At 40.1% G+C, this 26,467-nt stretch overlaps 1 protein-coding gene across 1 annotated transcript; it reads right to left on the bottom strand.

Moving 5' to 3' along the window:
- Window positions 1-2,336: 2,336 nt before the first annotated feature.
- Window positions 2,337-5,129, bottom strand: LOC117385831 (uncharacterized protein KIAA0040). Its single transcript, XM_033983168.2, has one exon. It carries the CDS (start codon window positions 4,723-4,725, stop codon window positions 4,396-4,398), a length of 330 nt encoding a protein of 109 aa, XP_033839059.1. The 5' UTR covers window positions 4,726-5,129; the 3' UTR covers window positions 2,337-4,395.
- Between the last annotated feature and the right edge of the window lie 21,338 nt (window positions 5,130-26,467).

The following is a 26,467-nucleotide window of genomic DNA, read 5'->3' as shown; positions in this document are numbered from 1 at the left end:
CCTCCACAACGCGACTTTAAGCTCATTAATTACACAGCACGTAAATGTTTGCATTATCCATTATCATATTTCCACATCTAATTTATTCCGTTGGACTTTAAATGTCTGCAAACACAATTATACGAGCTAAATAAAAAGTTTAGCCGTGAGGTCGTCTTTCACATAAACACTCGAGCAGGTGTATAATGCATAAAACGGGCGTAAAGAGATGCGCTGAGGTAAACTGTCAGCTCATTAATTCACTGTTTAAAACTTCACACCTTCCCCGACCCCATCAGAGTCAAACGTGGATATCAGCAGAGGACGGTTTTCAAAGGCAGGTCCGCGGGCGACGCACTTTTTACAGAAATAAACATGTTTACATAGAGATTTGCTAATGCTACAACAATAAAGCTGTCAGCGGGGTGAAGACTCCTGATCCGTGAAATGGAACAAATTCACACATCAGCGCGCTAATGGAGACAAACACCGGCACCTCCAGTCACACTGATTACAGGTTACACACTTAGCGAGAGGCTTAAGCTCATACGCCGTAATCTATATTTACAATGTTTAAGATTAGTATAACATGACACGGGCGACATGGGTGTTAGCAACAGTCTGATTTCAGTAAGTGATGTCAGTGAGACTAAAGGTCCTATATGACACAAAACTGACTCTTCTGAGCTTTAAGTCATTGTAGAATCGCGTTATATCACCAAAAAGAGACCTAGAGTTGTGTTTTATTTCATTCACACATGTTTGCGTAACCCTGTGTCATTAGTCTGTCTACATCTTCAATGCTCTGTTCCACCGTGTGATGTCATTGAGTGGTAGTTTTCAAGTTAACAGCTACTTTTTGACTTAAATTGTGCAGAGATTAGCAATTCCAGGGTTGAAATTATCTAAATGGTTCTAGTGAAGGCGTATGGAGTTTAAAAACACAGTGGAGCACTTCCTGTATTACCACTTGATGACATCACAAGGTGGAACAGGGTGTTTTCTGTTTAAGAGAAGTGTGTTAAACATGTGTGAATGAAACAAAAAAACACAACTACTGGTGTTTGTGATGAGGAAACAACATTAGAACAGATCAGAAAACAGCGTAGTATGGGGCTTTAAAGGGGCACTACGTAACTTTTCTGGTGGATGGTACATCACCTGCTTGTCTTAGTTTAAGATTATTGCTTTGCCTGAAATGGTACATAGTGTGGCATTAAACTGTTAACCTATACTTAATGAACTATGGATGATAGATGACATCCTTCAAACAGAAAAGTAACGCAGTACAGTGTTCCTTCGTTTATCGCGGGGGTTACGTTCCAAAAATAACCCATGATAAACGAAATCCGTGAAGTAGAAAGCTTTATTTTTCAATTATTATATATATTTTAAGGCTGTAAAACCGGTGTCCACATAAGATATATTTTTTTTATTTTTGCCTTGAAGATATATTTTTATTTATTTTCTTTCTTTATTTATTTTTTACCACATTAATAGAGTTAAACATTGGGAAACAGTAAATAAGAGTAGTAGTAGTAGTAGTAGTAGTAGTAGTAGTAGTAGTAGCAGTAGTTTGTGTTGTTAAGTTTTGTATTTTATAAAGTTTAATAAAAAACTTTTTGTTCAGTGATAAATCTCCCAAATGAAGTGCACTTTCACTTTCACATCAGTGAGTGACTCCAGAAGACTCCCTCTGTCAGAGCGGTAATGAACTAAGAACAGCCCCATTTTCCCATCAGCCCTAGAGAGGAGGATCCGCGTAGCTCCCGCGTAAGCTAATACATAAAGATGATGGACTTGTGAGCGGGATCGGAGCTTAATTGGGCTTCGGAGAACTTAGAAATCAAAAACAGTCTCAGAGTTACAGAATTATTCAACATCATTTACACTTTTACAGCTCATTAAAAATGATACGGAGAAGTGAAGTCCTACCTGAGTCATTTAGTCTATTTAAAGATAAACTGTGTAACTTTTCTGGTGGAGGTTCTTTCATCTGCTTGTCTCCATGGTGATATTAGTGCTTTGCTTGGGATGTTGAACAGTATGGCATTACAGGTGTTTTTATTTCTCAAAACTACTGAGCAGGCCCGCTTTTCCACAGATCTGACCTGTAACTAGGCCTATGTATGTGGCCTGCTTGTCTAAATGGGGATAGTTAAATAAAATGACACTCTGGAGAACATTTCAGGAAAAAAACAAAACAAAAAAAACAACAGCATTTACATAGAGTCAAGCAGATGGCGGACACTCAACCAGAAAGTTAAAGAAAGTAACTTCTTTTTAAAGGTTCTATATTTAAAAAAGACAAACAAAAAACAAAACAAACAAAAAAAAAAAGATTCTTGTGACCTTTAAGCATGTTATAATGTTGTTTCTGCATAAAAAAAACATACCTGGAGATGTGTTTTTGTGTGTTTTGTTTTGTTCATTCACACATTTATAATCTGTCTGTCCACATCTCCAAAACTCAAAATGCTCTGTTCCACCGTGTGATGTCATGAAATGGTAGTTTTCAAGTTAACAGCTACATTTTACCTTTAGTTCAGTAGAGATTAGTATTCCCAGGGCTGGCGTCTTCAAAATGATTCCAGTGAAGGTGTGTGGAGTTTAAAAACACAGTGCAGCACTTCCTGTATCACCACACGATGACATCACAAGGTGGAACAGAGCGTTTTCTGTTTGAGAGAAGAGCTCAGCTTCAATATGCAGGGTTTGTGTGTTAAACATGTGTGAATGGAACTATAATACGGGCTCTCAACTCAATATTATCTGAACAAGGACAAATACAATGATGTGCTGTTTAAAGTCAGAGGGTCATTATTCAACCTGCTGCTTGTACATCATGAGAAAAATGATACGAGACACTGAGAAAAATTGTGAAATCACTGTAATATTGAGAAACTGCATCAGATATAACTTGGAAAGGATCTATTGCACAAGAAAAAGTTTTGAAACGAATTTACAGATCAGTGATTTGCAGTGTTTCCCACAGGTTTATATTGAGATTATAGTGGCAAAGGCAACACTTTTTGAACAATTTTGGAGTTTTCAATGTTATTAATTGCTTCTACTAATGAAAAAGAACATATAAATAAAACTGTACTTCCATATTAAAATGTGTAAAGCTAGTTTGGCTTGTTTTTGACTATGCGAGGCCACCGTACTCAACGATATTAATGGAAAACACTGCATTTGCGCACAGTCATAGCAGCACCAGTGAACCCTAAATACAGCAGAAGTGAACATGCCAGCGTATGATTTTCCCCGTGTAGAAAAGTCCAATCCTAAAGTTGTGCGTGGAGTTTTGAGTTTCTCGGCGTGAGGCTGTGACTTGAATCCTTCTCGGTCGATCAGCAGCGATGTGGAGTGCAGCGGTCTTACAGTCTTATCACATCTAGATTGTCCTTAAATAACTCTAGCTCTAACACAAAGTGAGTCTCACACAAGCGCCGCAGGAACAAGAGCCTCTGCAGACTTCAGCGCTTACATTCACACCAGGCCTGCAGTCACGCGCTACGAGCTGGATGTTCATTTTAAATAGTCTCAAATATGGAAAATATGTCTAACTTGTTCATAAAAAGGGCCATTTAATAGAACAAACTGCAAAAACTACAACCGGGATGATTAGATTTAAAAATGAGGCAAAAATAAATCTACGGAAATTAATTTGTGGGTTTGAGCTTCCTGTTTACAGACAAGATTATGAAACGATTTCCATCCATCTTCGTGGGTCGTGGAGGCAGCAGTCTGAGCAGAGAGGCCCACGCTTTCCTTTCCACACTCATTTCTTCCAGCTCTTCCATCGGGATCCTGAGGCGTTCCCAGACCAGCTGAGAGACCAGCGTGGCTCCAGGGCCTTCCCCGGTGGGACTTTTTCTGGATTACCTCTTCAGGGAGGCGTCCAGGAGGCAATCGGAACAGATGCATGAGCAGCAACTCTAGTCCAGGCTTCTCACACTATGTCTTTGAATGGACTTTTGAATTAACTTTTCACCATTTGCTTGAAATAGTTAATTGCTATGGTCCTAGATTTCCTTAATTCTGAAACTCACGGTCCTAATTCCTCGATTGGAACATTAAAAACTATTATTATTTTGTATTATTTGTAGCTCTGTGTGAAAATAACATGTTCCTCTCAGTAGATTCAGTATAATTTATGATTTTTTTGCTGTTCTGATCTGTCCAAACCGGTACATTTGTGTCCACCGCAGCACACAGTAAGAGCACAGTGTTTTTTGTTCCCCTGACAGCAGCCCGCGTCACACACTCACACATTCTCACTGACAGGTTTCTGCTTGTGTCAGCAAATTCCTCATGTACCATACGCTGAATACATCACATTTTGTAAACACTGCCACAAAACATACCGCGCTCTGAATACAAATGATTGTGTACACGGTGCCTTCCATGTCCTTACACCATTCCCAGTGCTACTCTATCAGCCGTCATCGCCCCAGGTTTTACTGAAATCCACAAGTCGTCCGGGTTTGTCGAGTTTTTCTTCTTTTTCGTCTCTGACCTCGTCGTTGCCATGGAGCCCCGACGACAACAGCAGCAGCGGCGGCAGCATCCGTCGGCATGGCGACAGCAGCAACAGTGGCAGCACACGATGAAGGTGGTGAGGATGACGAGGAGGGGTAAGGTGAGCAGGACGACCAGGCACACGCTGTTAAACACACCCTGGTTGTGTTTGTCTGTCACGAAACTCCACAGCTGCTTGAAGAAATCCTCCACTTTGTCCATTTTTCAGTTTAAAAAGTGTTAAAAAAAAAAAAAGAAGTTTAGCAAATCCTTCAAAGTTTGGGATACCGCGAGTGAAAGAATTCTGACGCCAAAGTAATTAAGAAATGGCTAATTAACACAGCCAGACATTTTGGTGGTGTTAGCGAGCTTTCATGTTTTTTTTTTCTGATGCCTCGGTTTGTTTACTCAAGACAGGAACTGCTGCAAGCTTTCTGCAGAACGTCTGTCAAACTCCAAGCCCAATAGCACTCGCTTATAACATCAGAACTTTGAAATCCGTTATGACAATTCTTATCTCAAGGCAGTCGCAGAAAAGTTTGCAGTGCTGTTTATGCATTCCTCTCGCATTTGCACGCTTCCGTTCTTGGCCTTTTGCTTGGGTTTAATCCTCTTCACTCGTTGGGCGTATCACTGAAAAACAAAAAAACAGGAGAACAAGTGAGAGGAGGATATCAGTTTTTCAATTTAATTTTGAACCTCGCTGCTTCCCATCCGTCCGATTATTTCAAATGTTATTAAATATTATGTGCCGTGGCAAACGCAGGCGAAGGAAAGTGACAAAAAATATGTATGGAATTTCAGAACAAGTTTAATAAAGCGTCTGGAACATGTTGCAACATTGATGTGGCTGTTTGAACTTTAACAGCCACATCAAATCAACATCTGCAGCTTTATATCGTCTAAGAACATTGCAAAAACTGTAAAAAGTGTACTCTCTAAACCAGACTTAGAGAGACTTGTCCATGCGTTTGTGTCCAGTAGGTTAGATTACAGTAACGTCCTGCTCACTGGACTCTCCAAACGAGCCTTAAGACAGAACAGAACATCCAGAACACTGCTGCTCGGGTCCTGACTAGAACCAGGAAGTACTTCACAGATGTGTCCTGTGCTCAGGTCTAGAACCAGGAAGTACTTCACACATGTGTCCTGTGCTCAGGTCTAGAACCAGGAAGTACTTCACACATGTGTCCTGTGGCTCAGGTCTCTGGCTCCTGTGGCTCAGAGAATAGACTTTAAACGGCCCATATTACACTATTTTCTGGTTTATGTTATAATGTTTCCTCATCAAAAACAGACCTGGAGAACACTGTATATTTAGTTCGTCTTTCAAACAGAAACTTTGTGATGTCATGTGGTAATACAGGAAGTGCTCCACTGTGTTTTTAAACTCCACACACCTTCACTAGAATCATTTGGATAATTTCAGCGCTGGAAATGCCAAACTCTACTAAACTAAAAGTAAAAGAAGATGTTAACTTGAAAACTACCACTTCATGACATCACAAGGTGGAACAGAGCATTTTGCGCTTTGAAGATGAAGACTGTCAAATAATAATAAAGTTTACTCAAAAATGTGTGAATGAAACAAAACAAAACACAACTCCAGGTCTGTTTTTGATGAGGTAACAACATTTTAACATGACTTAAAGCGAGTCACAAGAGTCAGTTTTGTGTAATACAGGACCTTTACAAGTCTCTGCGCGACCCAGCACCAAAGAACATCCCCAACATGTTAGAGCCACATGAACCATTTCGCTGTTTGAAGACTTCAGGGACCGGCCTCCTGCTGGTGCCCAGAGTCAGGACTAAACATGGGGAATCAGTGTTTTCAGTTTTATGCAGCAAAAACCTTCAACAGTCTCTCTGAAGATGTGAGACAGGCCTGTACTTAAACCCAGGCTCAAAACGGTTCTGTTTAGCTGTGCATACGTCTGAAAGGTTTTTATTCTGCACTCTTCTCTTTTAACGTTAATTTTATGAAGATTATTTATGTTTTGATTTGTCATATTGTGATTTTAACGTCTTTCTTATTCTGTAACGCTCGTTGAATTACTTTCTGTTCCAATTGTGCTGTACAAATTAACTTGCCTTGCCAGTTGTGTTGCTTATATCTCATGATGATGATGATTGTACAGATAAAGGTCATTATGGAACTTTTGTAGTGGAGAGTCTGTCACCTGGTTGTCTCATGTAAATGTAAATGTTATTGCATTGCCTGGAAAATTCCACAGTATGCTAAAAAAACGTGTGCGTAACCTTCGCTCATTCAATTACAGGGGCTTTATTTGGTGAAAAATAGCTGATTTGGTGCAGTCTTCTGTCACACTGTAGAACATTCCAGGCAAAACAACTACATTTCCCTGGAGAAAAAAAAAAAAGGTTTGACTCTCCATGTTGCACACTGCCCTTCAAAACTCCCAGGTCCAATTATATAGCCATATCCCCATAAAAAAACTGTAAAATTGCAAAAGAAAGTGAGACAAGAATTTATGTATTCCCTTGACAAGTTGTCATTCTATTTTGTCCCTCCCCGCCTCCCGTCCATCCATCTGTCACTGCCTGTAACGTCGCCTTCTTGTCGATGTCAGCTCCACATTTTCAGTGTTCCCTCTCATTAATAGTGCACGGAACTCATTGAGCATTCAGGGCAGATCGAGGGGTCCCGCCGAGGAGGAGGATAAGGAGGATGAGGAGGACAGGGCGAAGACAGAAGAAACAAAAGGGATGGAGGATGAGAGTTTGAGGCACGGATGGAGGTAAAATCTTTGTAAAAGGTCTGAAGAGCGTCCCGGGGAGAAGGAGAGGATTTGTGTGCAGATAGAGGGATAATGGCTCTCGTCGGACTTTGCTCGTCAAGTATGAACTTTTTATGAATGGTAGACTGCGGACATTTTCTTTTCTTCATTAATAAACATTTCTTGACACCACTGAGCCAATTAGTTATAAGAATGCATGTTTTTTAAGGGATCTTTTAGCCAATAAAAACACCTGGAACTGAAAACTGTAGGTGATAATGTTGTCATGAAGACGAAGATAGAAAGCACCAAACTGCAGCTTTAAAGAAGACCTTATGCTACGACCGGAGACGCAGCATTTTGCCCAAATATCGTCGCAGGCTTTATACAACTACACTGACACTGACAGGTCCAACCCCAGTGAACAGTGAAGTGTGACGTCGCAGGTGAAGCAGACAGAAGTAGAACTGGAAACAAAATACACCTACAAGAACGGACTTTTTTATGCACTGTATGGAAAGTTTTTTTATTTCTCTCACTGTGACTCCTTCCGCTTCATCTGTGTCCATGCATTCTTAAATTATTATGAATCTAAATACATTTATTTGCTGATGTGCAGTGTTGGAGCATGTATCTGTACTTTCTGCTCCACTGTCTGTGTAAACCCTCAGTTGTCCAGGTCTGATCCATAGCAAAAGACGAAGCAAGAAACTTCGAAATTTCTACTCCACTACATTTTTGAACAGCTCTGAAAAGTAAAAGTCGTTTTTCATTATAGTTTGACACCTGCAGAAAAGGCTGAAAGTTTATTTTCATCAACGTTCTAAATTGAGCAAACAAAAATGTACAGGTAGGACAAAAAATGACTCAATTGTTTTACGAAAATTCAGCAAAAATCTTTATAAAAATCAGTACAGTTGAAGCTTTATGATAGATCTTAAAATCTGTGTGAAATACTTTAACTTTTTACTCTTTAAGTCAATTTTTACACAGTTATTTTATCTAATACTGTTACTTCAGTAGACTTTTTTATGTGATACTTTTACTTGAGAATTTTTTAGCTCTGTATCTGTACTCTTAAGTAACAAAACCGAGTACTTCTTTCAACACGGGCGTCTTGTAAACTGTTAATACGTTTGTGTCGTGTCTCATCAGTCATGTTCTGTGAGTGTTTTTAGCCGTGGGATCTTTCGCCCTGTGTGGTTTGTTCTGCACGTACAAAAACATGCACCTGCGCCTCATGTGTGATGTGACTTTAACCTCAAACTCTGCTAAACTTCTTCCTCTACATTTGCTGAAAAAGAAACTGAGCGCCTCCAGACTTTAAACAAACAAGGCCCCACGATTTACATTTTGGTTTAATGAGTAAAATATGAGTAAACTTAAATCCAATCTAATCTAAAGAGTGAACATTTTTAAGGGTCGATACACTTAAAAAGTAAAAGGTTAGACTTTAATGCCCCCAGATGGAACTTTGCCCTGATGCACAGATCATCAGCAGGACTCCCACCGTTCACCACATCACTCCATCCTCCAACAACGTCACCGGCTTCAGTCAACTTCAAAATCCTCCTCGTCACATTCAAATCTATTCATGACCTCGCTCCACAATACCTCTCCTCCACATCGCCACTTCCTCTCACTCTCCCCTCTCCTCCTCCTCTCTCTTCTGCTCTCTGTCCCTTCTCCTCCTCTCCGCACCTCTTTCCTCTCTCACCTCCTCGTCTCTCTCACCGCTCCTTCCTCTCTCTGCAACTCTCACCTCTCCTCCTCCTCGTCTCTGCTCCTTTTTTCTCTCCTCCCTCTCTCTTCAGCTCTTTGTCCCCTCTCCTCTCCTCCTTCTCTCTCTTCCTCATCTCTGCTGCTCTCTCCTCTCCTCCCTTTCTCTCCTGCTCTCTGGCCCCTCTCCTCCTCCTCTCTGTCTTCTTCCTCCTCTCTGCTCCTTTCTCTCACCACTCCTCTCCCTCTCTCCAGCTCTCTGTCCCCTCTTCTCCTCTTTGTCTTCCTCCTCCTCTTCCTCTCTCCTCCCCTCTCTCCCCACCCCTCTCCCTCTCTCCAGCTATCTGTCCCCTCTTGTCCTCTGTCTTCTTCCTCCTCCTCCTCCTCTCTCTCTTCTCTCTCCAGCTCCCTGTCCCCTCTTCTCCTCTCTGCTCCACCTCCTCCTCCTCTCTCCTCTCTCCAGCTCTCTGTCCCCTCTCCTCCTCTTTGTCTTCCTCTCTCCTCCCCTCTCTCCCCTCTCTCTCCTCCTCTCTCCAGCTCTCTGTCCTCTCTCCTCCTCTCTGTCTTCCTCCTCCTGTCTCCAGCCCTCTGTCCCATCTCTTCCTCTCTATATTCCTCTCCCTGCTCCTCCTCTCTCCAACTCTCTCTCCTCCTCTTTGTCTTCCTCTTCCTCTCTCCTCCTCTCTCCAGCTCTCTCTCCTCCTCTTTGTCTTCCTCTCTCCTCCTCCTCTCTCCAGCTCTCTGTCCCATCTCCTCCTCTCTATATTCCTCTCCCTGCTTCTCCTCTCTCCAGCTCTCTCTCCTCCTCTTTGTCTTCCTCTTCCTCTCTCCTCCTCCTCTCTCCTGCTCTCCGTTCCCTCTTGCCCGTCTCATCACCACGGGGCCCAGACCCTTCAGCCGCTCTGCTCCTCAGCTCTGAAACCTACTCCCACTCGACCTCCACAACATTGACCTCCTTCCTCTTTTCAAATCACGCCTCAAAACCCGTCCAGACACCACAAGACCATCTACACAACTCATCCAGTTTTTAATATTTTACACTGGTTCTGTACAGTTTCCTGGGTTGTTTCGAAAAGCACTTATAAATAAATATTTGTAATGTCCGACTTTAACGTCCCTGTAGAGAAACCCGCCCTCTGCATTTGTCCCACCTTTCCTCAGTACCTCAGAATAACCCGTCAAGGAGCAGTGGGTGACCAGATCCGGACTAACTGACATGTGTGTGTTTGGGGTCGTGTGCAGAGCTGTGGAACCTCAGTATTTTCACACATTGTCGACGCTAAGCTCATGAATAATCGTGTTGTTTGCAGATATGATCCGGCTGTGGTTAGAAAAGATGAGAGGTGTACATGAGTAAGCGTTAAAACTTGTAAATGTGCTGAGGTTTTGACAAGGGAAGGATACAAGGCAAGTGTTATCTTATTATAGCGCTGGTAAAAAAAAACAACAACTATGAGCCGCCACACACAGACTCTACATTTAAACTACATACTACTAATACTTTAATGTGTTATTTCATACTTTTGACCACACTGGTGACTGTATTTGGAATCTCCTTTGGCTCTTTAGCATTGTAGCCGCACAAAAGCTCATTGTTGTGTTTTACTATTTTTCTGTCTCCAAGAAGATGATTCATTATAGGTTTATTTTTTGCTCATAAATACTTCCTCTGAGACAAACAGGTGACACATCCTGACACATGTTTGACACTCGAATCCTCTTCCCTCAAACAGAAAACACACAGTTCCACTTTGTGATGTCATGCGCAAATACAGGAAGTGCTCCACTGTGTTTTTAAACTCCACACACCTCCACTAGAACTAAAGGTAAAAGGAGCAGTTAACTTGAAAACTATTTTGAGCTTTGGAGGCGTAGCCAGGCCTAATAATGCAGTATTACTCAAACATGCATGAATGAAACAAAACACAACTCCGGGCATGTTTTTGATGAGGCAACGGCATTAGAACTTGGCTTAAAACTCCTTAAGAACTGAGCACATTATAGACAATTATACCTCGCCTAGACTTTTTTCTTTTTTTAGCCATAAAAATCATATTAAAGGAAGTATCAGCATGTACTTTTGCCCTTTTCCACACAACTACCTCTATTTTACATATCCAGCCTTATTTTTCCTTTAATGCATCAAATACGTGTGTAATACCAGCTTAAGTAGAAGAAAAATATAAAAACAAATGTACTTTTGAGTAACTTTTATGCAAGCAAACAATGATAAAACTATCTGGCGAGCTCAGAAACACTTTATAATACATATTTAAACAATAATAAATATTTATAGAAGAGATTATGCAGATTGTAGTTAGGGTTAGGTTTTTACAGCCCTTTTTATAAAACAAAAAGTCAGGCGTTTATGCAGCTAAGACATTGATTTTGCAAGGTTATATTTTTTGGAAAGAGCTCACGAGAGTCAATTTTTGCGTAATATAGGATTTCTAAGGCAATGCAAACAAAGTAATACAGTATCAGTGCATAAAAACAGGTATAAAAGAACAAAAAAAAGAACCTAAGAACTCATTTGAGCCTCACAAACCCCATTTGAACAAACAGTGTCATTTATCCATCGACTCTATTACAATACTGACTTCCAATAGTTAGCGACCTCACATTCTTCACTTTCTCAAGACACGGTCCTTTCCTGTAGCCATCCACTCACAGGAAGAGGTCACTTCTCTGGACATACAAAGCCAGGAAAGGCCTGCATGAGAAATATGTGATGGTTACACCAACTTAGCCCCCGTGTTGCTTTTTATGGAGCGTATGTGACCTAAAAGGCTCCAAGTTGTGACAGAAGGCATGGCAGGAATTCTGAATGGCATCCCCCCAAGAGTACATGCCCCCGAGCTTACAGTATACAGAACACAGCCCGGGTTTGATTATGTGATCGCGTACAGAAGGCATGCATCTCGCAATATGGTGAGACAAATTGATGTTTTGTGTTGCTGTGTGCGCTTTTTAATAGGATTGTTGAGTGCTGCGCTGTAAAAATACAATAATAGACCACCCAGCTGTAGTACCTGGTTTAGGCCTAGTTTAACTCTATTTTTGCTATAAATCTTGTTTAAATCTGGTGGTACAAGGAAGAGTAAACATTTTCTATACACTTTCTTATAGACTTATAGAACTTGGTGCCCTTTACAAGACACTTTTTACAAACTACACTTTTTGTGAAGCTTAAAAACAACTGTATTTTTCCATTCTTCATAATAGAAAAAAAACAAAAAATATCCTACTCTGGAAATTCAAAATGGTTTAATATTATACGCGTTTAAACCTAAGTTAAATTTAAATATATAGTTATTTTGCATCCTGTCAAACTTGGGCATATCTGCACAGCATTTTCTATTTAGTAGTTTCAACACTTTCCACTATTTTCCTTCACACAAAATGAAAGAAGAGCTGCAATTTAACAGTTTATACAGTTTACACACTTCTGCGATGACAACTTGATCATAATAGTTTCCAGCATGAAAAGCAATCTAAAAACTGCCAGAGGAAATTTAGCCTTTTTTACCCAAAACGCCTGGACACGTTCAAACTCTGAGGATGCTGGTCTGATTCGATTATTGAAAAGAGATTTTGTGAGTGGTTTATTTTAAAAAAAAGAAGGAGCGTAGCTGGAGGAGTTGATGGGAGTGTGAATCTCCAGCGCCCAAAGACAGGAAGAAACCTATCTGCTTATCTTCAGCGCCTGTCAAACATCCTGTCAAACGCAGAGCCAGAACAAAACAACAACACGAGCTGTGTTCTCAATGCTATTCTCACAACTTCAACAACTTATAAATAAAACTTTCCAGCATATTTCTATTTAAAGTGGCACCTTACCCTTTCAGTAGGTCAGCTGTCTCCAGTACCTCATAGTTGTTGCACTTTTGGCATCCACTTCTGCACAGCTCTGTTCACAAAAGCCAGATCTTGACACAAGTCTTCACTTTCTGTTCCTGTTTCCCCGTGTTGTTCTGCTGCCCCCACCTCTCCGTCTCCTCTCTCTCGTTCTCTCTCCCTCCTCTAGTCACAACGTCACCTCTCTCGGCCCACTTAGTCTAAGAATGGGCCCTCTGTGCTCCCAGCGTGGCGCGCCAGATTCTTGTGGTAACACACTCACACACATGATGTCAGCCCAAAGGTACACTGAACAAAAAAAAAAACACAACAAAAACCAATGCGTCATGGATTATTTACAGAGGAGGTACATGACAGACACACAAAGTACTTTCAAAAGGTAGAAGGAGAAGTTACATGTAAGAAGTGAACTTTTGAGTAAAGTTATACAATTGCACGAGTCCTGTTTTGTAATATTAAAGTTGTAGTGCTAAGTATTTTCAAGTTGCAAACCAAAGTACTGCATTTCAGCTGTAGAGAATGTGCCAAGTAACAGTATTATTATTGTATAGTAATAGCAGCAGTGGTAGTAGTAGTAGTAGTGGTAGTAGTTGTAACAGCAGCAGTAGTAGTAGTAGTAGTAGTAGTAGTAGTAGTAGAAGTAGTAGTAGTAGTAGTAGTAGTTGACAGAAATTTGGGGGCCCGGGACAGGAAATCCCATATGGGCCCCTCTCTAATAGAAATGAATAGGAAGAGGGTCCAATTCTGGGCCCCTAAGACCCTGGGCCCCGGGACAATAGATCCATTTATCCCGCTCTATCTGCTTCCCTGGGAGTAGTAGTAGAGGTAGTAGTATTAGTAGTAGTAGTAGCAGCAGCAGCACTTGTGGTATTAGTAGCAGTAGTAGTAGTAGTCATTGTAGTAGTAGGCATAGTAATAGTAGTAGTAGTAACAGCAGTAGCAGCAGCACCAGTAGTAGTAGTAGTAGTAGTAGTAGTAGTAGTAGTAGTAGTAGAAGTAGTAGAAGTAGTAGTAGCAGTAGTAGTAGTAGTAGCAGGAGCAGCAGTAGTCATAATAGTACAAGCAACCGCACAGAGCAAATAGTAATGGTTGTAGTGGTAGTAATTATAATAGTACTAGTAGTAGTAGTATTAATAGTAATAGCACAAGCAGCTAAAGATAGCAAATAGTAATGGCTGTAGTGGTAGTATTTATAATAGTAGTGGCAGCAGTAGTAGTACTTGCAGTAGCAGTCATAGTAGTAGTAGTAGTAGTAATAGTAATAGTATGAGCAGCTGCACATAGCCAATACTAAAGGCTGTAGTGGAAGTAGTTGTAATAGTAGTTTTAATAGCAGTCGTAATGACAGTTGTAATAGTAGTTATAATAGTAGTAGATTGTAGTAGTAGGTGGATTCATTTTGCCTCAGTACACGTCTTTAAGTGTCTCTTTTACCTCACGTTCACCTTTGGCTCCAGATGAAGAACAGCAGTGGAACAGTGAGGCAGGTGGATCAGCAGAGAAGCCCCTGGCATTTTGGTTCCTGCGGTTTTATTTCACTCAGGCTGGAAAGTATTTGATTAGAGCCACAAAGAGGACATGAAGTGTTTGTGTGTACCAGAGGAGGGAGGGAGTACAGAGGGTATAGCACCAAGTATTGTGATCTTGAAGTACCCTCATTACATGTTGTCTAATAAAAAATGTACATTACAGACTTTGTGAGGCCCCCTCCCTGCACTGGGCCCCGGGTAAACACCACCCTCCACCCCCCCTCAGTCCAACGCCCCTGGGTATTTGGACTGTGTACTTGTGAAGTGTTCAGGCTTGTAAAGCGAGTTACGCACGTGCCGAGCTGTGCGCTTAAAACACACTGTACAGAAAATACATGACCCCAAAGCATCTGTACACACGTGCTCTAGTGAAAGTGAGACGACAGAAATACTGGGAGTAACCTCAGCGCTGAAAGAAGTACTCAAAATACACACAACAACAACAAAGTACGATATAGATATGAGCCAAAAATACTCACATAACCAAATTTGGTGTGATCTTGTGAGAATAATGGTACAACATGAGGCTAGAGGTTAACAGGAAATATTTTTTGTTTATTTATTTAACGCCAGACGGACATATTTAAGTATTTTTTACAAGATTGTAGGTCCAAGACGTATTAATAACAAGACATACTGATTCAAATAACAAGATATAAGACGTAACGGGGCTGTTTGTAGACAAGACTATTAAAATAAATAATAAATAATAATGATAAATACATTAAAATGAAGTAAAAATAAACCATGAGTATGTGTTTATGTGTAGTGTGTAGCTAAATGTAGCATGTAGCATGTTGAACTTAAAGGAAAGAGAGAAACAGAGGGAGAAATGAAGATAAAATGAAAAATAATAGTGATTTAAAAAACGAAAAACAGAAAAAGTGCTGTGTTCCTCGGCGCTGACAGTCCCAGACCCACAGTCATTCCCGTTGTTTAATTTATTTATTTCCTCTACCACTTTCTTCTCCTTATTCTTTATTGAATATTGACGTGGCCACTGAACCGGAAATGCCTTTCAATCACAGATATTTAAAACACACACTACAATAGACTGCCCTTATTACGTATTGTGTTTGTGTGGGTAGATTTAAGACCCGAGCCACTTCTCAGCACTTCCCGGGGCATTTGAGGTTAACTTAGGTGTACTTAGCAAGCACGGAGAGCAAATAATAGACTTTTTCCCTCTGAATTTACATTAAAAATCATTTCCCGTGCATTTTGCCACTCAAGTGAAAGTAATTATCTTGTAGAAGTTTGGCCTGGGAGCTCTTTTTAATGATTTTGTGTGGGCCGGTGCACTCCTGACCCAGCTTCAGTGGACTTGCGGTGTGTTTCTTTTAGCCGCGGGGCATGGTTACTTCAAAATTGATGAGACAATCCTCACCATGTCTGCAGGTGTGTTCAAGGAGCGCAGGACAAATGGGTACCGTCCGCCCACTTGGACACACACACAGTTCCATAGGAGGCTGCTGTAAACTGGAAAGGAGAGTACACATATAATATATCTGTCTCTCATTATAAGTCAACTCCACCTGTGATGAATGACCTCTGAGTGAAGCAGAATCCCTCCTCAATGAAAAGTGTTTACCTGTGGGTTGTACTATACGACTGGAGCAGAAGGGACTGTTATGCAATTAGGCTTAAAATGGGAGCGAATGGCAACATAAAGAAAGTTACATTTGCTTTTCTACTCACTGTTAAGACATGGATAGATCATATTCTTTACTAATTTTAACATTTTTCATATTACATTTAAAGCACAATGAAACAATAACCGATGTATGTATTATTTTGTGTGTGTTTTGTCGTACTAAACGCTTGCCTGGCAGGTCCAGACTCACTCTCTCTGTGTTTTTTTATGCAGATATCAGTCTGGTCACCGAACAAAATCTAACATTTCTCATCAGATCAGAGAGTTTAACGTTTCGCTCATCGATTCTGCAGAAAGACGTGATGTTTTTCAGTCCACTGTGATGTTTTTTTTCCTTTCTTTTTCCCCCCAGTAAGCTGCAGAAGTTGCTGTGATATGGATGTACTGTGCGCACTGTGTGTTCATGTCCAAGGCTAATTCAGCAGTTAATCAGTCAATCATAACGCTTTCATTGTAATAATTAAAAAAAACACATTTACATAAGCGTAAACACGGCTCCAACAGACAAAATAAGAATGATCTAAAAGAGAAATTCACAAATGTTGTACCTCAGCCATGCCCAAACTGTGGCCCGGGGGCAAAATGCGGCCCTCAGTCCAATTTTTCTCGGCCCTAAAGCTTCCAGGTGAATTGGCCCATATTACTTTAAACATTACTTTTTACTGTACATTTCTGAAAATCTACTTTAACATGCTCATATCAAATATTTAATGTGTCCCACTGAGGATGTGAGCATGAATAAAGGTCTAGTGGTTCAGTCTAACATAATAATAACACAGATTTGAAGTATTCACTGTATCGGCAACTGTGTTTTTATATGTGGCCCTTAATGAGACACCCCTGTTGTACCTGATTATTTCTGAGTGACTAGACTCTACAACTCCCCGTGTTACAACAAAGATCTGCATTTTAACAGTACAGTGGTTCCTCGTTTATCGCGGGGGTAATGTTCTAAAAATAACCCGCAATAGGCGAAATCCGTGAAGTATCAGCTTTATTTTGTACAGTTATTCTATATGTTTTGCAGCTGTAAACCCCTCACCACACACTTTATACACTTTTCTCACACAGGCATTAACATTTTCTCACATTTCTCTCTCTTCTCTCAAAGTTCAAACCTTCGTAGGCGTCTTTGTCGGTGCAGAACGTTTCATCGACATTGTGGGTTTTGTCGGGGAGAAAACAAATTGCAAACATACAGCACTTCAGAGTCACACTGTGATCCAACGTTTATGTAAATTTGTCTGAACACATTCTGTGCTGTACAGGAGACACGGCACGGAGGAGACTGATGGACAATGGTCTACAGTCCAACAGCCAATCAGGACGCACAACACAATGCACGCTCATACTTTGTAAAAAACATGTAAAATTGCACAAAGAAAAAGCCGAGAAAGGTGAATATAGCGAGGGACAGCTGTATCATTTTATGTTTTTATATGACGTCATCTGAAACGCAGCATTTCATTAGCACATATGGAAAATGCACTATTGTTTTTATTATTTATTTATTATACAACACTTAACCCATTATGTCTACACTTCCTTATGTTGAGCGTCGCTGCCCTGACTCAAAGTAAAAGTACCACTTCCTGGTCTGTAACCCAACTCTGCCCCGTCCTCCTGTGGACCATAATGAGAGCACATTTCCATAGAGAGCTTATTGAGTTCACCTCAGACTGAGACAATGCAGCCTTTTATTCTGCCCGGGCCTGCAGTTGGGCAAATTGCAGGAAAGACCCACAGGCTCACTCTGGATCGCTGATCACACAATCGTCGTGGAAACAGGGAGCGGGACATTGCTGGTAGCATTAGGCAAAGTTGCATTGAATTACACAAGAAGTAGTACTAATGACTACAACCTCCGGACCCTGACAGTTAGTTGGAAAACATAAGAATATAAAAAAGCAGTCAGTAGCAGATACAACTTTTCTTATTATGGGGCTGTCTACTCTCCAAGGAGGTGTTATTTGCCTGGTATGTTCCGCGTTATGGCATTAGACTTACTTATCGTGCATTCATTCGTCACAAACCGTAATTAATTCTTACTGTGAACACGCTCGTCTCTCCACAAACGGCGTCCCTTGCTGGTCTCCATCAAGATAAATAAGCTTGATACATTGCGGAACATTCCAGGCAAAGCAGTAACATCTCCATGGAGACCAACCAACAACAAAAAGTGACGCAGTTCATGTTTAATTTACTGTGGTACATTTACAGGAGTGTTTGTCAGTAGATTAACAGTATCATTTCTATCCATTGCTTTCATAATCATGGAAAATTAGCACTGTTGCCGTAGCGATTAGCCAAACAAAATATATCATTTGAATGGGGAAAAAGTCAAAATCTGAAACCCATGAAATCCTAACAATCCTGCGTCTAATCCAAACCGTTTTCCCCTTCATTGCAGCCATTAAAGTCCAACAGTTTAAATACTTTGTGCTTCCTTTAAGTGCAGCCTTGAAGTAGTACAAACGATTACTTCAAATGATCATAACCTCATAGCTCTGGCAGCTGAGAGACACATATTTGCAGCCAGCGGACGTACGTAAACGCGTGTCGTAGCTTTTCGAACGGAGGCGATAATGAAAAGTGACTAAAGTGTTTGCGTACTGGAATCTGACAAGTGTCCAGAAATAGCCGTCTAATAAAACCCCAGTCCCCCTGAGACAGACCCACGCCATGATTCAGGCCTGTTAAATGTTTGGCCCACATAAGTCCAGTTAAAACAAAACAGTCTGGTCGTCCATATAAGGCAACGCCGCTCAGTTTGGCTCCCATCGACGAGCCATCAATCTGTAGAGCTACTGGCTGGCATGTAAACTGTACGATTTTACATGGGCCTGGTACTGCAATGGAACTATTTTAACTTCGAGTGATATCATGTGTTTCAATTAGCGAGGAATTTTACCTTTTAAAGTAAGAATGGGTTGGTTTAGTGTTTTGGTTTTGGGTTAGAAGCAAAAAATACAGTAATGGAACTAAAAGCTTCTAATTGCATCATTAGGGGGATTCTCGGTTCCTCTTTACAAAGACGGAACATTTCCACATAAAGGGAAGTGTACTGTAAGGCTGTCCGGGTCAAGCAGGTGCCTGACCTTGTATAACACACCACATCGACCAAAGAGACATGTGCTATTTTAAGTTTGATATATCTATACTGATCTATGGCAAAAAAAATATTAATGCAAAAAAATGATAGATTTTTTCCACCTTCAAGGCAACGAAAGCACTTTACATGGAGGAGCTGCTCACAGATGTAGAATTTCTAATAGTAAAAACCTTAAAAATATATGAAATGAATAGAGAAGTTGTCTTGAATCAAAAAGTCACATTTATTGAATCAACTGTGCACAATCGTCAAAGAGCTGTCGTCCTTAATGGTGTCGTCTCGCCCTTTTATAAAGAAGCATTTTATGGAGCTAAATTACTCCTTGATTGTGTGAAAGATGGACTGGTGTGGGCACAGTTGTGTATTAGTTTTAGTTTTTCCTCGAGTGATGGAGAAAATAATGAGCCACTGTCTGTTATGGTCATGTATTTGTATTTACAGTATATTTATACTTTCAAAATAATCGTACCAGTCTTAATCTAGTCCAAAACAAGAGAAATTCCCGTGCGTAACAACAGAAAGTATCATGAATAGAGATAGATAATATACAAGAACACAACAACACAATGCCGTTCACCTGTGGGAGCTGGAATTGCACCGACAACCTGTGGGTCAGTGGATCTAATGAAGTTTTTTATGTTTAGAGCGGGATTCAAACCGTCAGCTTCAGATCAGTGGATGAAAACTCGCAATTGAGCTACTGTCGCCCCAGTTCTAATCAATACTAATACTAAATCTAAGATACGCAACGATACACTCTACAATACACAAATAAACAAAATAAACAAGTAAATAAAACACACAACGGACCAAATTCTGCTTTTCTGAATGAAATGTTAGAATAGAATGGTCTTAATCCACATAAAAAATAAAAAACTTAAAATAATGATAGTATGAAAGAAACTACTATTATTTTGTGTTGAAAATTACATTCATTCTACTGTTTTTTTTGGGGTTTTTTTCCATTGTAGAACTAAATCAGTTTGGAGAATCGAGTCAAAATCAAGTCTGAAATTCAAATCTACAAGTCATCTCGTTCGTGCCGGTTTATCTTATTTCAAAATCGTTTTTATCCACTATTTCCAAACTTCACAAGAAAAACTAAAACACTACAAATGCTCAGAATCTTAAGTCAGCCTTCCTGTGTTCAGCTCATTTCTAATCTTGACGTTTTGTTGTCATTTTATTTCCAGGCAGGCTTTGTGTCGTCTAAATAAACTTGTTCCACTCGACCGCAGACAGTAGTGTGGTCATAAGATATGTACAGAGCACTTCCTTATTCCTCTTCTTCCCGTTGTTACCAAAATGAGTCATCTGTATGCAACGCCCCAGCTATTTAAGATTCACACCGAAGGAGAATATTAATTTCTCATTTGTAGCAACCGAGACATTTTGACACAGCAGCTACTTCAATTAAAAATACCCCGTGTGCCGTGCAAAAAACAACTGCTTTGTTTTATCCAAGAATCTGCTGCAGTTAATATCTCCAGGACAGTAATTGAACGGTGTGTCATGTCACTGTGAAACCTGTGTGAAGCTGCTCTCCAGGTAAAAACTCTTTATCACCGTTAATCACTGTCACCTGCGAAACAACACACCGCTAGTTAGGCTAACACAGTAGCAGCTTAGCAGTGGGAGCAAGAGTCGGACGAATTGCACAGAGATATGCGTAGTTTGTCACTCAGCGTCTCAAATTTGCACAGATAAATGCAAAAACTTTTCAAACTACAGTCTCATTTGAGCAAGTTCTTAATAGTACTAAAAAAGGTATTGAAGTTTACATTATACGGAATCAATATACCGTTTTTTCTATATAAGTCGCACTTTTTTCATAGTTTGTCCGTGAAATATATGTGTTTTTCTTAATTATTATGCATTTTTTGGTTGGTGCGACTTATACTCCAGAAAATGCGGCATATATATTTTTTTTATCATTTTAATTTTTATTTTGTAGTAACATCTGTTTATTTATTTATTTATTTTAATAGATTCTTTTTCCAGACCAAGGTTTAGTTTGTTTTCATACCTGACAGTTTGATGTGAAATATGTTTTTTTCTTAATTATTATGAATTTTTTGGCTGGTGCGACTTATACTCCAGAAAATACAGTTTGTTTTTTATACCTGACAGTTTGTGCGTTCTTCCTCAGACTCGTCACATGATGTGGCTGCGACATGTCCGGTCAGCTGATTTAAAAAGATTTTCACGTGGTGCCATCTGCAGGCCGTCTTCTTCAGGACAGTATCGAAGGTGTGTGAGAGTAAAAATGCCCCCTCGTCTCGATTTACAGTTCCGTGGGCAAGTTTCCGTATTTCGATTGCCTTCTTAATCCAGCGATGACGTTTGTTGTCCTCTGTTTCTATGATGTTTAAATTTATGATGCTTAAATCTGCTGATATGTCGATGTAACGTCACATGACCACTGTGAGGAAGAGTCGAAACTGTCGGGTATGAAAACAAACTAAAACTTGATCTGAAAAAAGAATCTATTAAAATAAAATAATGTAACTGTATTGATTAGCAAGTCTGTCTCTTTAGCACTGAAATCAAGTTTGAAATTTAAGTATAACACTGCACAAAGGTAACTGCACAACACATCAGTAAGTTATAAGTCTATTTTCCTTGTACCGTTTTCACTTTTAAGGTAAAAATGTACCGTAAATTTCGGACTTTAGAGCACACCTGAATATAAGCCGCACCAGCTAAATTTGAAAAGAAAATCAATTTTGTACATATATAAGCTGCACCTGAATATACGCCGCAGGTTTTTGTGTTGTAACATGTGATATTTACACAGAAAGATTAAAGATTTTTAGTTTTAATTTAGGAAACGCTTTTTTTCTTTTTTTTTAAATTGTGTCTGAAAAGCATCAGTTCATAATATTTCCCCATGTCTCACTTATGCATTTACTGTTAGAGCACCCCCCAGTGGCCGTTTGGCAGTAAAAATCTATAAATTAGCCGCACTGTTGTATAAGCCGCCGGATTCAAAGTGTGGGAAAAAAGTAGTGGCTTATAGTCCAAAATTTACAGTACTATAAAAACTAGTCATCTTCACATAAACACTTCAATTAAAAAATTCTCATACATGTTTGCAGTTATGTCGCTGAATACAATCTCACAATCAGCTGTGTGTGATATAACAGGATTAAATCAAATGATCTGACCCCGTGACAGCGCTTATGTCATTGTGAGAAACAACCAGAGCATTTCTATTAAAGGCTCAAAAACAGAAGCATTTTTGAACTATTCGCCCACCCACTCCGATTTGTCATTTCCCTCTCAAATGAATTCGCAACATGAAAAGCAGGAGACTTTTATAGTGCTTTTTTGAACACTGAAACGCGCTTTACGATAATGGTAGAAATCACGAGGGGGTGGACTTTGCCAGATTGAACGTTTGACTTTTTAGTAGTGATATGAAGTGCTAAAGTGAGTTCATAATGGGATGGAGGTGAGTTCGAGAAGACGGGGGCAGCGGCGGCGAAGGCTCGGATCCCCAAAGGTTCGGTGCTTCGTCCTGATGAGGAGCGTGAGATGGTTGGTGTTCTGAAGCGTCAGGTGGGACAGTGCTGATGGAGGAGGTCGAGGGGAGAAGGAGGAGCCACGTTATGGAGGAAATTGAGGAAAAGTATTGTACGAGGAGTCAGCGGAGTTGTTTGAGGACAGGGGTGATGTGGTTTTTTTGGAGCGGGTGTGGGTGAGGAGGCGGGCGGAGAGGAGAGTTCTGGATGTTCTGCAGTTTTTTGGAGGTGGGTGGAGGGTAGAAGGCTATTGCAGTAGTCAAGTCTGGAGGTGATGAATGTGTGAATGAGGATTTCTGCAGTGGGCTGAGGGAGGGAAGGGCACAGACGAGCGATGTAAAAATTCTTAGAAATAGGAAATTGTTACCGAGAAAATTAGTTTCATGAATTTCTCTGCCATTCCACCCACTCGTGCACACTTGTTTGAGTAACCCTGCGTTATTACTCTGCATCTCCAGCGCTCAAAATGCTCTGTTGCACCCGGTGATGTCATGACGTGATGGTTTTCAAGTTAACAGCTCCTTTTACCTTTTGTTCAGTACAGATTAGAAATTCCAGGGCTGAAATTATCCAAATGATTCTAGTGAAGGTGTGTGGAGTTTAAAAACACAGTGGAGCACTTCCTGTATTACCACGTGATGACATCACAAGGTGGAACAGCGTGTTTTCTGTTTGAGAGACAAAGCCTAAATATGCAGGGTTTGTGTGTTAAACATATGAATGAAACAAAACACAACTCCAGGTCTGTTTCTGGTGATGAAACATTATAACATAGATCAGAAAACAGTGTAATACGACCTTTTAACGCTGCATTAAACAATATTATCATAACTAAATCAAATAAAATCTATATGATGTTAAAAATGGTGATTAACACATGGTACCAGGCCGATTACCGTATTTTCCGGAGTATAAATCGCACTGGAGTATAAGTTGCACCAGCCAAAAAATTCATAATAATGAAGAAAAGAAAAAAAAACAACATATTTCACATATAAATCACATCTGAGTATAAGTCGCACCCTCGGCCAAACTATGAAAAAAAGTGCAACTTATAGTCCGAAAAATACGGTACCTGTGTGTCATGTAGTAGAGATATGGGTCCTCTTTATTTGAGAGAGTTACTGCAGCTCTATACTCCACCCAGGACTATGGAACAGCGCCCTCTGCCTGTCAGATCCTCTCAGTCTTTAACGCAGTTTAAGACTAGACTGAAAACCCACCTCTTCTCCCTGGCATTTAATACTAGCTACACATGATAGCTTTGTGTTTTACTTATTGTATTGTGTTATCTGTATATTTTTTGTTGACTGAAGTTGTTTTAAATGTGTTATATACATATATTGAGCTGAATTAAATTGCACATTTAACCTGACAATGTGTACATTTCAAATACTTTTAATGTATTTGTCCCAGCAAGACTTTTATTATAGGTTTTATATGAATGATGATACTATGTTTTTGTTGTATACCAGATATTTATTGTATCCTGCGCTTTCTTTTAATAATCTTAATATTTATCCTTATTGCTTTATTAAGGCTGAAGTACAGTTATTATAATGTGTTACCAGAGTAGTGGAAAAAAGTAATGAAAAAAGAGATCATAGCTTAATATGTGTTAAATGCAGTAACATAAAGTAAAACATTCAGTTCAGTTTTATTCATATAGCACATTTAAAACAACTTCAGCTGACCTAAGTGCTTCACATAAACGCCAACAAAAGATGCACAGGAAAAGAACAATAAAACACCAAGATTATCCTGTGTAGATAGTATTAAATGGCAGGGAGAAGAGGTGAGTAACAAAGATTTAATTACCTGCCTGTTATTACTATTTAACCATTGATATTTAGTCCCCTGACATCAACAAACTTCATCTCAAGAGCCCATTTTCTCTGTACGATCTGACTTTCCACTCTCTCCTCTGGCTTTGATGAAACCAGGAGGCAAAGGTGTAATTACTGTAACACCCTACGCGCTGTAGCTATGAGCCTGAGCCTATACAAAATACCATCTGAATTTGCCCGACGTTGTCAGAGCGAGCTGCTAGGCGTTCAGCATCTATTTATTTTGAATAGCTCCTATAGTGCCCTTTACAGTTTAAAAGAAACCGCAGGGCATTCGGAAACCATGCCGTTAGAATAAAAACAGTTTCAAACAGCGCAAACGCTTAAGTGAAAAGTAATGCTACTGAAAAGGGCACGCACCAGTACTGTTATATACAATGTGGATGATGAAACAGGCGCATATAGAGGAGTACACAGACTACAGTTCACTTCTGTATTATGGTGAGTAGACTTCCCCTCTAGAGAACTCCTGTCAAATGGGCTGGAGTTTCTGGGCTAAAATGCACCATCTGGGCCATGTCAGTTCTCATCTGCATTTACAAGTCTGCCCCGTGGTCAGGTGCAGTGTGGGGGTGGCAGGCTTCAGAGTTTAAGGCTACAATTTTTCTTCCAAAAGAGGAGAATGGTTAAAATCCTGAATAAATAGAATCCTGGGTGAATTTCGTGAAAACTGCATCTGATAATCGAGCATTACAAGAAAAAAACAACAAATTTGGATGGGGCGAGAAATGACAAAATGTATTTAAATCACTATATGGACCATAGGCTTTAATATCACTGTTTTATATAGACTTTTACAACAGCGTTCACTTTCAACTCTCAAAATTACAAGGTGCACTGTGCAACCTTTGTGGTGCTTGTTTGTTTACACGGAGATGCTATTGCTAAGCCTGTAATTTTTCTTTCTAGGAACCGCACCAGGCCAAATTAGAGTTCAGATCTGTGTAAAAGCAAGCCAACGCACAGTAAAAAGTCATGTTTATCAGGATATTTTATTAGTGAGAAAACATGGGTGATTTAATGAATGCAAAATGGTAAATGGTCACGTGTTTATACAGCGTTTTTCCAACTTCAAGGCACTCAAAGCGGTTTAAATCAAGGAACTACTCACCCATTCACATCCATACATCAGTGTACTCAGGTGGGTTAAGTGTCTTGCCCGAGAACACAACAACGGCATTCATCTGTGGGAGCTGGAATCGCACCGCCAACCTGTGGGAAAGTGGATACTTAATCAAGCTACTGTCGCCTCAATGTTTAATTCCAGGCTCAAAATGGTTCTGTTCAGGTGTATATTCTGCACTCGACTCTTTTAATGTTAATTTTATGATGATTACTTGTGATTATTTACGTTTTGATTTGCTGTATTGTGATTTTAATGTCTTTCTTATTCCGTAAAACACTTTGAGCTGCTTTACGGACCTGTGGATCAGTGGATCTGACCGCTCAACCAATGATGTTTCTGTTGAAAGAGGGATTCCAACAAACACTCTACCAACTGAGCTACTGTCACCCATAGATACATACATTTAATGCCCTGCTTTGTAACATTCCAGGCAATATGAAGACAATACTGTGAGACATGCAGTTTTCAGATTTGCAAAACCACAGCCTTTTTCCATTGCGCATTGTTCCACATATCAAAGCCTGGTTGGTTCTTTGCGCACATAATTAGTCAACTTCTTTAATTGGCCAATCATTATAATCCACAAACCCTCTCATTAGACAGTCATCAGCGTGCAATTATTACTAACAACACACAAAAAAATGCAGGAAATATTAGTGGATTTCATCTCTCACCAGTCCTGGGTGTAGTGGAGGTGGAGGAGGTGGAGGAGGTGGAGGTCTGGGCTGTATTCAAACACCTGCCAGGACCTGTTTGCTGTGAGGGAGCAGTCAGGTGTAAAGAGCCATGGCACAGTGAAGCATCATGGTCCACAGATACACCGGACCGGACTGGAATGACAGGGACAAAACAACAAG

This window comes from Periophthalmus magnuspinnatus, chromosome 17, assembly GCF_009829125.3.
Source record: "Periophthalmus magnuspinnatus isolate fPerMag1 chromosome 17, fPerMag1.2.pri, whole genome shotgun sequence".
Lineage (NCBI taxonomy): Eukaryota > Metazoa > Chordata > Actinopteri > Gobiiformes > Gobiidae > Periophthalmus > Periophthalmus magnuspinnatus.
The sequence above is the reverse complement of the archived record's forward strand: the minus strand, read 5'-3'. Positions and strand labels throughout refer to the sequence as shown.

Coding starts and splice junctions, on each gene's coding strand:
- LOC117385831 (XM_033983168.2), bottom strand. CDS start 4,725: ATGGACAAAGTGGAGGATTTCTTCAAGCAGCTGTGGAGTTTCGTGACA.